The 13,939-nt window shown below is 40.5% G+C and overlaps 1 protein-coding gene across 1 annotated transcript in view; it reads left to right on the top strand.

Moving 5' to 3' along the window:
- The window catches only part of LOC119459128 (eukaryotic translation initiation factor 2-alpha kinase 3-like), a 56,969-nt gene that overhangs the window by 16,541 nt on the left and 26,489 nt on the right, over positions 1–13,939 (top strand). The window contains exons 6-8 of the mRNA XM_037720960.2: positions 818–952; positions 7,579–7,698; positions 8,076–8,196. Of these exons, the coding sequence (XP_037576888.2) occupies positions 818–952; positions 7,579–7,698; positions 8,076–8,196 (376 nt within the window). The remainder of the gene's footprint in view (positions 1–817; positions 953–7,578; positions 7,699–8,075; positions 8,197–13,939) is intronic.

Raw genomic sequence — 13,939 nt, 5'->3', positions numbered from 1 at the left:
TGAATCTTGAGAATACTTAAACTTTTTGAATGCTACAACTTTCGCAGGCGAATTCTGGCTTCTTAATTTTGCCTTTCAGGTATTGAGAACCAAACAGAGTTATTACACAGTAACCATTTGAAACGATTAGTATATTGAAAAATGCATACCATTTGGTGACTGTTTAGTCATTGTACTCTATATTAAAAAAAAAAGGATCTACATGAAAATAAATGACCATTGTGGAAAGAATGAGCAAAACTTTATCACTGCCTCAAATTGTGTAATTCTATCTCTATAACGAAAATGCCCTTTTGAGGAGGTACACCTTTCATCAACTTGAAAAACAGCCACATATTGCAAGTGATGTGATGTATAATGAAGCGACTTAGCATAAAGTATTGCTTCATGCATTTTAATCTTAGTGTGCATAATGTGTGTGAACACGAATGTGTACTATTCAGTTGTAAAAAGTGCACGCTCTTTTATTTAAATATGGTGACAAAATAACAGTGTGCTGTTAAGCATATTTGCTGCTTTTTACGAGTTCAGTTGTTTTGAAAAGTTTAAAAATGAATATTTGCACAATAAGAAACCTGGTGATTTATAGCAAAAGCCTCATTGAAAAACTGGTGACTAGATTTAGCTTGCATCAAAGTTTTGGCTTGTGGGGGTCTTCCCCAACCCGTTTTCTCAAAATCTTAATTATTGCCTTATGGTTTATTTTTTTCTGGAAATAGCTTTTCCTGGAAATTCTGCGCATATTTATATCTGGGTTTGGAGCTGCACGGCATGACAGTCCCTTTTCCAGTCTCCACACTGTTATATTTATGCACAGGTATGCATGACAGGCAGCTTTATGTCCAACATAGTGGCAGCATACAGTCCGAAGTTTCCGGAGCCCACTTGCAGTTGATTGATCCTCACAGGAGCAACTTGCCACAAGTGGAATGGAAGCCCTATCTTGCCTCAGGTAGGGAACATTCTACCAAAATACTATCTCATTAGCAGAATAGGATCATGCAGGAGGCCTTCCAACCAGTCGTTTCATAAAACTCAAGCGGTAGCTGCATAGACTTTCAGAGCGTACTAATTGCATTGGAAGAAAAAAAAAGAGCAGTACCTCTTAACCATATAAACACCTAAAAGTATGTTTATTTTTTATATAAATGGGAAAAATACATTGAGAATAAGCATAATCAACGAATAATCAGTCTCCTCTGATTGCACATTCAAAAGAAAGCGCTTTTGAAAGCGCGTCGTGTGCCAAAATTCTTGTTCCCCATCCTGTGTTCCGGCCATAAACAAACAAATGACGCTTGCTGCGTGTCATTCAGTGTCGGCCAAAGACGTTTTGCCAGAAACTTCGTACTCAATACCGAAACTCTGCAAGAAAAATGTTTTTCTGGTATGTTGCCCGTCAGCAACACTGGTTCGTGAAGGGTTTATCATTCATTTTATTTCTTGGAGCATTGATTATTGCATTCACCATTTAAATGAAAGGGTTAATAAATGCGCTGTCACTTCGTCATTATTTATTACTGTTATTTTTCTTGCTTCATCACTAAATTTCAGTACTATTTTTGCCTTTTTGATGAGGTTTATAATATGCATTTTTTCATTTAAGGATCTCTTCATTGCTCACCTTGTTTTAACTATGCTCAGAATAAGTGTTAAACATGGCTCATGAATGCCTTGATTTACCTAAGAAATCTTGTTAACCATAAGTTTCTTTAATATGTGTCGTATTAGTGAAATAATAAAAATGAATCACGCCTTACCATCTCTGAGATTGCTGACTTTTTATTGCATTAATTAACGTGCTGCGACTGCAGGCTGACACTTGCAGTGCCCCCTTCACAGATGCATCATCATGCCATACCTTTTTTTTTCACCTCTGTCTCACATGCTGCTCTTACTTGACTTACAACCTTAAAGGGACACTAAAGAAAAAATATGAAGTCAGGCTGAATTGAAAGATTAGGCTTCTATTATAACGAATTCAGTCATTTGTAGCGAGGAGAGAGCTTTTGTAAGTGACAAAATGATGAAAGCAGAAAATCAGAGTGGCGCCACCTGTTGTGGACTATGGTACCTCTCCTCTGACGTCAGCACTGGCCGATTCACAAATAGCACCATAGAGGGAAGTCACGTGGGGATTACATCGTCATCTGTTTTGGCATGGGCGCTTCAAACTTGCTGTGTGAAGCCATCGCAAGGAGAGGGTAAATCGGCAACAATGGTAACAAAACATTGCGGCTTGGGAACGTCAGTGGTTCGTTCTGAAGAGCCGTCAGCTATAGATTCTAAGTGAACCGGGCAAGGCTTAGCGACAATTTTGGCAAAGAGGTCAGTGGCAGTGAGGCTGCTGGCGACGTTGGATCGTAGCCGCGAACACTCCTCTGTCACTGAATGACCACGTCGCTGTGCCACAGGGAGATCTTGCTGGGCGATCCTCTTTGTGACAGGGAGATCTCGCCGTTTACTAGCAAGACCGCCGTCAGCCAGCCACAAACCGTCTGCAAACCACAAACGATGTGTGGTGAGTTGCCGTGCCGCTAATGTGGATGCACCTTTAATTCCTGCGCTGTGGACACCATAAGTGGCTCCAAAGAAATCAGTGTCACACTGCTTATGAAGGAATGGTCTATTTGTGTCTGGAATATCCAGAAATGGAACAAGTGATCACTTACTTGAATTCCAACGGCGTTTATAGCTTCTTCACGTGTGAATTGTATTTCGCTGAAACCTTGTACCGCTGTTGCCAGGTACAGTTTTCTCAACATAGAAAACAATTTGCTGTATGCAATCCTCGCCCTTCTAGAGTTGTTTTGCATGAAGGAACTCTTACAGTGAGTCAATCCTTTTGAACTCGTATCGCAACCCTATTGACGGTATACGCTTGCAGGTGCTAGTGGTTCCCAGTTTCCTGCGCAAGACACTTCAAGAGTGTTTTTCCCAAGTAAATTCGCCCTAAGTGATCGTAGTATCTTGATTATTCTCAATATTCACACTTGGATAAATGAAACAGAAAAACATGCCCTCAAGAATAAAACTCGCTAAGGTTACAGTTTTGTAAAACAGTGTACTCCCTGTGGCCCCGCGTTTGTTTGGGAGACTAAATGTTATGGCGCTTTCTCACTCAAGGTGCTGAGGGCCATTTTTCACAAGCGCCTCCTGGGCAGCACTGGTTTCCCATAGGTGGAAACCGCAGTTAGAGAACTGGAAGTGGGCTTCACGCCAAGCCGCCTAACGCTTCATTTGGAATTTACACTGACAGCTCTCGTCATACGTGAACCATAGGTGTACATTTCATTTGCTTTACATCACATGCATGGCACTACTACAGCCGGAGATCTTGAATCGGTCGGTCTCCTCTCAACGTGCGTTCAAAAGAAAGCGAGTCGCATGCAAAACTTATTTTTCCCCGACCTGTGTTCCTGCTCTAAACCAAAAAATGACACTTGCTGCCTGTCATTTAGTATTGGCTGAAGACATTTAACCAGAAACTTCGTACTCAATACGGAGACTCAGCTAGAAAAAAAATTTGTGTCTGGCATGTTGCCTGTTGGCAGCACTCTTCAATAAAGGGTTAAAATGAAACCATGCCTGTTCCTCAACTGAATCATATGGTTGGAGAGTACTGTGTACGTTTGTGTACACCAGATGCATCAGTGAGACAATGGAGTGATTGGAGTGTATGCTTAAGTGTTGTGTGCTTTTTGTGTTCCTTAGTCAACACGTTTTGCTGTGCATGTGCAGAGTAATTGCTAACTGTCGATTGAAAGTGAGGTGTGGCTTGTTCATGTAAACTACTATCACTTCATGCAGCACAGTATGTGTGATGCTTGTCTCTGGGAAATGCCAGAATTCTACACAACACCTTTGGCTCATCATAGGAAAGTTAACTGTGTGAGTGGAAGAAAGGAACACCATACAAAACGACACAAACAATATGAGCCCTCATACTGTTTCTATTTGTCTTTGGTTGTGGTGTCCTGTACTCCATTTGTGCAGTAGTTTTTTTATGGTAATCATAAACCAACTAGTTTCTCAAGATGTTCTACCCTCTGCTCGTATTCTGCCATATGTGCAGGACATTTTGGCTCAGATGGCCACTGCACACTTAATATTTTAGGTCCCACATTGCTGTCGAAAGCATTGCTGTTAGCTATTCCTTGTGGTCAGTGCTGAAAACCTTGCTTTTTGTTTTTTTGTCTTGCATGATGCAGCATAAACACACCTCACACATCAAGCATGACATACCTAGTAGATTATAATCTGTGTGCTGTGGCTGTGCTTTCAATGCGCTTAACTCTTTTGTTACCGCGTCTGTAGAAAACGATCAATTTGATCGACAGTTTTTCTATGCGTTGTTTAACATTTCCGTTGGGAATTTTATACTACCAACATCATGCTTGCATGATGACTGAACTTCAGCTATTTGCCAGATTTGACAATTTTCGGCAGATTGGGGAGTCTGGAAAAATCAAGCTGACTGGAGGCATCATTGAAACTACCCGACAGTGCTCCTAGCACTTCTTCAATAAATAGACACAATATTTGCACTTTGGTCAAATTGGCAACATGAATTTTTAGATAACCGCAGCAGTGAAGACGCAAAAGCTTCTCTCGGGTTGTCGATTTTGCAATCCAATGTATAGGCTTTTTTAACAATGTCTAAAGCAACAGTAGATGCTCATGAGTGCATGTTATTTTCATAATGGTGTTTGACTAATATCAAGTGCAACTTTATTTTCACAACCATGGGTTGCTTTTTATCCATCAGCACTTTGACCGCGTATATGCAAATTATTACGAGCAATCCTTTCCATGATGTGGAGTTTTTACTTACAAAAGAGCATGCAGTTGATTTCAGACCGATCTTCGACTGAAGCTCGACTAGCTGTCTAATCTCTTACATTTTGAAAACCGCCTGTGTAAGTGGCCTTATTCATTACTGTACAATATTGTGCAACACTCTACATTACTGTACAGCATTGTACAGGAACTGAACAACGCTTGCGGAGGTTCCAGTGCCAGTTGAACGCACACTAGACCACTGTCATGTGTGAAGACTTATGTGCGCGTGTCTGGTGCGGCGGACACCTAGTGACTGTAAAAGAAGAAAAATAATGGCGGGATTTGGCGCGAGCTCGCCTGACGCGGCACCTCCGCCAACAGCCAATCATGAAGACACACGGGTGCTGGAAGAGGGAGCAGAAAAAGAGAAGAAGGAAGGCGGCGTTTGAAAAGAAGAAAGGCCGGTGTGCGGAGTGGAGGAAGCGAGATTGTCGGGCTCCGGATCCGAACCTCAAGACTTCAAGAGCACCGGGCGGAGAAGCGAGGCTGTCGGACTGTGGGTCCGACTCTCATGACTAAGGGAGCGCCGGGCGGAGAAGCGATGCTCTTGGGCTGCGGGCCCGAGTTTCATGACTTCAGTGACGATCTGGCCTCTGTCCTACCTCCAGCCTTTGGGGTTCGTGGGTCCTGGTGACATGGTGCTGAAGGCAAGCCTTTCCTATTCCTCTCCTGTGACTCCTTGGCCGAGCTGCAGACGATCCTCAAGAAGCAAGCAGCGTCTTATCCTCACGCGACCGACGCCCTGCAGCTGACTGGCCGTCGCAACGCCGCCCCGTACAGCTGCACCGACGCATGCCAAGTAATTGTGACCGGTCACAGACTTTACTGTTTTATATAATTCTTTATTGTGTGAGAACATTTAGAATTGCATGAATGTTTCTATTAGCCTTGATATCTTGGTTAGTTGGTTTGTGTGTGTGACAGTATGCGTTAATTATATGTTCATGTCTCGTTAAAAATCGGCGTCGTTCTTTCTTTTCCCCGCTGCGAATTAGTCTCAGTGGTGGCCATAATAATTCAAACCATGCAAGTGTAAATACACTCCCGGGTAAACAACCCTTCGTTGACTTAGGAAAACCAAATCATCACAACCATCTTGCTCGCACACAAAAGCTTTTTCGAACGCAATAATCAAGTATGAAGAGGCTTTTGAATGCTCCCTGACCTGACAACCATTGCTTCACGAGCCTAAAGAATGCGCTAAAAAACAAAGCAGGGGCGCGATCTTGTACGCGTTCCAAAATGGAACGGAGGCGGTCCGTTCCATCGAGCCGCACATGATTGGTCAATTTGAACCGTGAGCCGCACACGATTGGTCAATTTGAACCATGACGATCAAATTGACCAATCGTGTGCGGCTCGATGGAACGGACTGCCTCCGTTCCATTTTGGAACGCGTACAAGATCGCGCCCCAGGTGGCTGCTGCAATGAGTAAAAACAAGTGCTTCCTGTACAATAGGAACTTACCCGCTTTCACATTTGCAAAGATACTGCTTACCTGCATAGCATGGGCATCACTTTGGCTAGTATTGACACCAACAAACCTTAATAATATTTATTTTGCGTTATCTGACTCACAAAAGTTGGACACTAGGAGCCAGGTGTATATTTTGTATGTTTCAGATTTTTTAAACTCTTAGTACGTATACTAAAAATAATAAATTATTACTTCATTCGTGTTCTGTGAGATGCTTTACAAAGTTTCACACAAGAATTCTCAAATTACCTGAGCAATTATTACTGCTATACATTCATTAAAAACGCCAGTGATCAGGCTATAATTTTATGTATCGCAGTATATGTTGCGACTGCTACGTCTTGAAATAAGATGTTAGAACATAAAAGCACTGAAAATGAGCACATTTCTAGCGGTAACGAAAGAGTTAATCTAAAAGACGTAAAGAAGAGCTCTATCAGAATGGTGCTGGGAAGATATCCAAGCTGTTTTTGTTGATTACCTGAATGCCTTTTTCATGCATATAACGCTGCTCATACCCATGAATGCATTATCCATGGGCTATAAAATCTATGATAAATGTCTGTAGTGCGAATTTCTTTTTTAAAGGGCCCCTCACCAGGTCTGGTCATTTTGAGCTGACAAGCGCAGTGCATTCAATTCATGCTCACAATTGTGTCTGCTAAGTATTACATCGCTACGTGCCGCGGAAAAAGCTGAAATTTTAAACCAAACACCATTTGCCCTTCTCCTCGCGGGCGCCGCGCTCCAAGACTGAGGGATGACGTACATCAGCAAGTGTGCCTACGTACAAGTATATGCTGTGACGTTGCTCATATTGACACGTAACACTTTGTGAATTATTCAAAGCAACATGTGTTATTTGTGTAATCTGTTACTTCAATAGACAAATTGAAGTTAAGAGAAGGAATAAAACACACAAACCGAGTGTCTGTGCGTTTCTGTTTTACTTCGCACCGCAGCAAGAGAGATCTACTTCCGTTTCAGCTGCTTGTTCCCACGTTGTGCAGTCACGCGCACTGACAATGGCATTATGTCATTTTCTACTGTGTTACAGTGCGCGTTCATGCTCTGTGATGCTCTGAATTTTGTCGTTGCCTGTACCCCCCCCCTATGTAATATCCTCGGTTGCGAGGGCCTTTAGGGGTATTTTGTATAAATAAATATAAATAGTAGCTAAAACCATTTCACACTTAACACAGTTGCTAATTTGAAGGAGTATGAATTAAACACTCAACCAACAAATTTTACTTTGCAGCACCTAGCCGAACACCAATCATCAACACTGGCAATAAAGCAGCTCCTTCAATGCTGGAAGAATCTAGTTCTTCCAGGAAGGCACTCATGATTAAAGATGACATTTTAGACTATCCTTTTGGTAAGTTGCGCTGTGCCGCCTTATGTTTGTTCTCTGCTCTACATTCAGCCCATAAAATGTTTGTTGCTCTCTTGTTTTGTCTGCAATGTATGTTTTGGGAATAATTGTCAACAAACAAATTAACAATTTAATGGCAGTGGCTACCTCTGTGATGTGTACTGCATGAAAAAGTGGAGTGCAAATTATGAAGCTGCTTGAGCTTTTTAAAAGCAAGCAGTTTTTTTCTGGTGTATTGCATGACATGGCGAATTGTTGGTGTCATTCTTTCGTGGTGTCTATTTTAGGAGAAATCAGTTTATTTTCCATCAGTCTAACATGATTTTGATGTGGCATTCTACTCACGGCTTCAACTCTCGTGGCTTCTTTTTTTCATCCAGACACTGGCTACTATCTCTACAAGGGTGTTGATTTAGATAATGATTCAGTGCTATTGTGTGAGAAAGAGGAAGTGGCTGAAACCTTCAATGAACACATTGTTAAGTCTTTGCGCTTTTGGTGGTAAGTTCACCTCATCTTGATTCTCAAATGAAAATGTTACTGTTTGTTTTTACTGTGTTGGAAAATTTGTAAAAAAAAAAAAAAAAGAATTGACACACTGTTTTTGAAATTGAAAACTCATTTGACTTCAAAAGTTGGAGACGTAATAGCAGTGTCTGGTGGCATACAAGTTCAATCCGAAAGTTCCATGAAACTTACTATGCTTCCTCGAAAGAAAATGGTACACTGTTCCACTGATGCATCCCCCCTCCAGTAATGAGCTAATGTGAAAATTTTTGTTCGTAATAATGACATTCATTCACATTGTCTGCTTTTGTAAGGGTCCGAGTTGTGTATGTGTGTGTAGGTGCATTTTGCTTCCGTGGGTTTCTCTCAATATGTCTGTGTGTGTCTGCATGTGCAAACACACATGCTGGTTTGTTCATTTAATCCATGCGCACCTTCACTCGATTCTCCTTTTGTTCACTTATCAGGAGATGGGACATAAATTCTCTATGATGTTGTGCGTTCCAAATTCATCTGTCACAAAGTTCTCTTGTAGGCATCATGTGACAAATCATGGGCTTCAGAAAGCTCACAATATTTATGAATATTTTATGAATTCTTTTTATTATAGCATCTGTTATTCCAGTTTAAGGATTTCTTTTTAATATTATGCCTGTATTGTATCAGTTCAACCACTTGTAATCTTCGCTGTGGCTCATGGCTTCATCTCCAAATGCTTCTTCTAATATTCGGTGGCTCCCCACCGACCTCCTTCCGTGTCATTAACAAAAGTCCATTCAAATCCTTTGCTCTCTCATGCCACTGATCACAGCCAACATGAAACGGCATCAACATACCTTTACCAAACTGCACAATGCGAATTAATTTCACAGCTTGCAAACAAGAACTTGCAGATTACTTCATTACTTATGCTATTAATTTACTGTGTTGGCAGAGTAATTGTACTTTCTGAATCACACTGATATGTACTAATAAATAATCTGATGATGTTGAATTGGTATGATCATGTCACATATGTCGCCAGTTTAAGTGTGCGTAACCCTTTAACTGATACTTCAACACTTCTACAAAGCCTGTAAAAATGTACAAAACAGAGATCACTTTAAATTAAGACATTTAGCTGTACATTTAATTTCTCTTAGACAACGGGGTTTAGTGTTAAATGGTCCAAATTTCTTAGAGTGCAGAATTATTCTCATACACTAAGGATAGGTGGATTTAATAGAAATTATTTCTTGTAGTACATGGTTGTATTGAGTTCAGATATTTGAAATACTTGTTGCTTGCTTAAATTACTTATTTAATGTCTTATGGGGCAAAATTAACATCAGTGCTACTCTACCTACACATGCAAAACATTTCAGGTCTTTATCAGCTGCACATTTCGCAACATTATTATTTAGTTTAGGACAAGCTTATTCAGTCAGTTTCCAGCTGCTGCTTGAATGTAAGCCAGAAACAATGTTCAAGTAGTCATGGACTTTTTCAAATTTTATGTTGGGCTATTACATTCATGGGAGCTGCACTCTTGCAGTTTAATTAAGTGTTGTGAATTGACAGAGCTTGGCAAAAGTGGTCAACAACTTGAATGCAGACTGATAACACTAGTTCAGTTGATCAAGCCATATATTTATTTTATTTTATTTATTTATGCTATTCATTCATACTGTATATCTTATTTATTTACGTTATTTACTGATACTGCAATCTCGGAGTGATTTTACCAGTGTTGAAAATATAAACATGAGTCACAAAAGGCAAAAGTAGCAAAAAAAATATGCATATGTAATTTATGTACTTAAGGGGAGACGTGCCTCAAAAATATTTTTTTGAGGTATTTGTACTAGATATTTAAGAATTGACCAAATTATAGAGTTTTTTAGTCAGATTTCAAATATGGCATTATTTTTTGTGTGGCAGCTATAGTTCTTGAGTTATGTCCTTCACAATGGCAAAATATAGCGATTTTATGGGCACTTCATTATGTATTAAATATTTAACGAAAAGCATTGTGCTGTAGCTTATTTAGCTCTTTGTAGACCATATTTGTACCATAGACCGCAAAGTGCCAATATATCTTCAAACAGGGTGCGCAATTACTCGAACTATGAAAAAAAAATTAGGACACTCCAAATAATCTTTTCCACAATCTCATGAAAATAAACTTGTGCACTTATAATTGTCCTATAGTAACGAAATTTGGCATACATACTCTTGAGGATATGTACAATGCTGATATCTACTTGAAATTCCAATATATCCCAGCAGTAGTTGGGCAAGTAGTTATATTTCAGGAAATTGTAAAAAAATATTTTGTTGAAATGTCCTATTTTTTTTTTTCATAGTTACAGTTATTGTACGCGCAGTTTGGCTAGATATCGGCACTTTGCAATCTACAAGGAGCTAAATAAGCTACAGCACAATGCTTCTTGTGAAAATTTAGTATATAAAAAGTGCCCAGAAAGACGACTACAGTATATTTTGCCATTGTACCATCACTTAACTGAAAACCTGTAACAACTGTGCAAAAACTAATGACATATTTGAGATCTGCATAAAAAAACTATAAATGGTGGAATTTTTAAACCTCTAGTACAAATTAAAAAAAATGGTAGTTTTGAAGAGCGTCTTCCCTTAATAAATATGCGAAGTACTAGATTGGTTATATAGAATTACGCAAAACCAAACACCCAACTAAGGAAACAAAGAATGTATCACTAGGCTGTGGAAGTTGTTTAAGATGTGAAACAAATGATGGTATAAATTTTTTGAGTTCCAATACTTTGCTATCCTTGGAGAAAATGCTGTTGCTGTGCATCCAAAAATGGCGTTATCAGATTATGGTGCTGTCTTGTAGCATACCTGGAGAAAAGCGATATGAGCACCTTATTATGTCCATTTATTACATGATATAAAAAATTAAGACGAGATGCTTTGATTTTTTTCGACTTTAAAGAGGGCAAATGTGCCCTACCTAGCAACGCATTACAATTATTAAATTGCTGAACAAGATGGCTGGGATTTGACCTCGCAACCAAGATCGTGCTTAGCAGCACAATGAAAATTCCCACTTTTCACAACCTCAGGTGACAGTGGGAGACGTGCAGAGATTTCTGATAAGCTTCAGATATGAATATTTTATATTTTATATTTTTAAATATTGATATATCAAACATTTTGCCACCCCCTTCGAGTTTAATATATCTGGGATCAACTGTACTTAAAAAACAAGTCATGTAAGTCTTCTAGAAGCTTCATCGTTCGCTTCACCAGCCCTTTATTGCTTATACAGTCAGCGTCCGATTTTTCGGACTCTCTAGGGGCCACGAAAAATTTCGAAAAATCAGGCAGTTCGAAAAAACGAATGCATGCCTTTTATTGCCCCCAAGCGCTCAAATTGCCACAGGCACATCCAAAATAGCTGTGAAGGCCTGCCAGTACACTTTTTAGGTGTACCATAGCTCGTACTGTGCTAGGAGGCGGCGGGTGCACGCGGATATAATTAATCCCGTGACAATTGCCCCTTCCCACTCTTGATATTGTTACTATTGATAATTTGCTTCACTGCATTACTTCGCGTATGTTTCACTGTGTAACACTCCTGTCTTGAGGCAAAGCTGACTTTTGGGAGCCGACATGCAACGCGTCGTGCTTTCCAACTTTCTATAACATTGGAGAGGATTACAAAGGCGGAGTTGGCGCCATTGCTAAGAGCAAAGAATTGTTTCAATAGTAGCAAATGTCGAAGTAGCAAATGTCGAAGTAGTTAGTAGCAAATGTCGGAAGTAGCTAGGCCTGGCATTGCCGCAGTTGTGGCTACGGCTGCTAGCGGATCTGTGTGCGAGAGCGCCAGTTTGAGGAGGCGAGATAATCAAAATGGCGGCAGTGGTGGGTTTGAATAATGCTGTTTCGGACCTGCGGTCATGGCAAAAAGTAAAAAACATCGGACGGCGAAGGTTTTTTGCATCCAAAATTTCAGGTGTTTTTATACATTGACTCTATGGGGTACGTGGCGGTGCCACGAAAGCGTCCGAACTATTGGGCATGTCCGGAAGATTGGGTGTCCGGAAAATCGGTCGTTGACTGGACACATAAAAAAAAACTAGTCATGTAAATTTTTGGAATTTGAAAGTGATGGCCCCCAAATGTGTCCTCACCTGAAAAGATTTGCAAGTGTGACAAAGGTGTCGTGCCGAGCAAAAATGCCTCTGGTATGCTATGAAACGGGACCTTGAACATAAACATTCTTATTTGTATTCAGCTATTCCCTTACATTGAAAATCATCTGATGTGGTTTCTGCACTATTTTATTTTGCTAGGGTTCATAGCTCCACATAGTATGCCAAATTGAGCGTACACTGCTGCAACTTGTTAAAATTCTTCACCCTTAATATTTATTAGTATCAGCTCAACATCAAATTTAAGCTAGCATGTGTCAGTACCCAGTAGTAGTACATGAAGTATATATATATTTTTTTAATTGCTCAATGCTCAATCTTTGTTACATTCCTAAAAGAAAACCTTGAAGCATTGGTCTGCCTGGCGTTGCTGCATTATTTGGTGTTGCATGTGGCACCATGTGGCATTAGATGTTAAGAGCATGCTGAGCACATTGTTTCTGATAAGGTAGCATGCCAACGCTAATTTAATGCCCATTATATGTGTGCTTACAGTTGTGGACTAAAGCTCCCGATTAACAGCGCAAGTCACATTTAGAGAGAAAACATAATAAATAAAGTTTACTTCTACATTTATGATCATTTCTTGAACAAAAGTGGCTGATTCGATGTGTCAGATAGACTGTTAAAGAACAGTTTGTCTGCTGACCTTCAGGTACAAGGTTTTTTTTTTTTAATGTCCGATCGGTCGTGTAATGAAAACCACGGTGAAGATCAGAACTGTTTTATTTGGAACATTTAGGTACACTTTCCACCTACTTCTCTACATAGTCCCCGTTCCGATTGAGACATTTGTTGTAGCGTGGTACTAACTTTACCCTCGTCATAGAAGGCAGCTAGCTGGCTGTGCTTTCAGCCAATTCTGTACGCTCATCTTCAGCTCGTTGTCCGAGTCAAACTCCTGTCCTCCTAGCCATCGTTTCATGTGAGCAGAGGTGGTAATCGGAGGGAGCGAAGTCCAGGCTGCAGTGATGGTCGTGCTGCGTTCCATTAATTCCACTTAGAGAACACGATTGCTGTCCCAGAACACAGTCACCATACACTTTCTGCTGGAGAAGGTTTGCTTGAACTTTTTTGCTTTCGGGGAATCAGAATGCATCCATTATTTGGATTGCTCTTTTGTTTCTTCAGTTTCGAAACGAACCCATGTCTTGTCCCGTGACGATTTTCTTCAAGAAATCTTCTCCTTCATCATGGTAGCGCTGGAGAAACTTTAAGGCTGTGCCCGTTCGCTGTGTTTTGTGATGGTCGGTCAGCACCTTGGGAACCCACCTCGCACAGAGTTTGCAGTACTGGAGTCTCTCACTCACGATGGTATAGAGAACTGACCGTGAAGTTTTCGGAAATGAATCACTCAACACAAAAATTGTGAACCGACAATTTTCTCGAATCGCCTGATCAACTCGCTGAACAAGATGATCGGTTGACACTCGCTTCCATCCCTGCCCGCCTGCATCATGAACGTCTGTGCGTCCTGCTTCAAAGTTTCTGCACCATTGCCGTACTTCGCTGTTGGTCACTCATGAAAGTTGTACCGTACACATTACTCATTCATCAAT

The sequence above is a fragment of the Dermacentor silvarum genome, chromosome 1 (assembly GCF_013339745.2).
Source record: "Dermacentor silvarum isolate Dsil-2018 chromosome 1, BIME_Dsil_1.4, whole genome shotgun sequence".
In the NCBI taxonomy this organism is placed as follows: domain Eukaryota; kingdom Metazoa; phylum Arthropoda; class Arachnida; order Ixodida; family Ixodidae; genus Dermacentor; species Dermacentor silvarum.
This window is presented reverse-complemented; position numbering and strand designations above follow the sequence as displayed.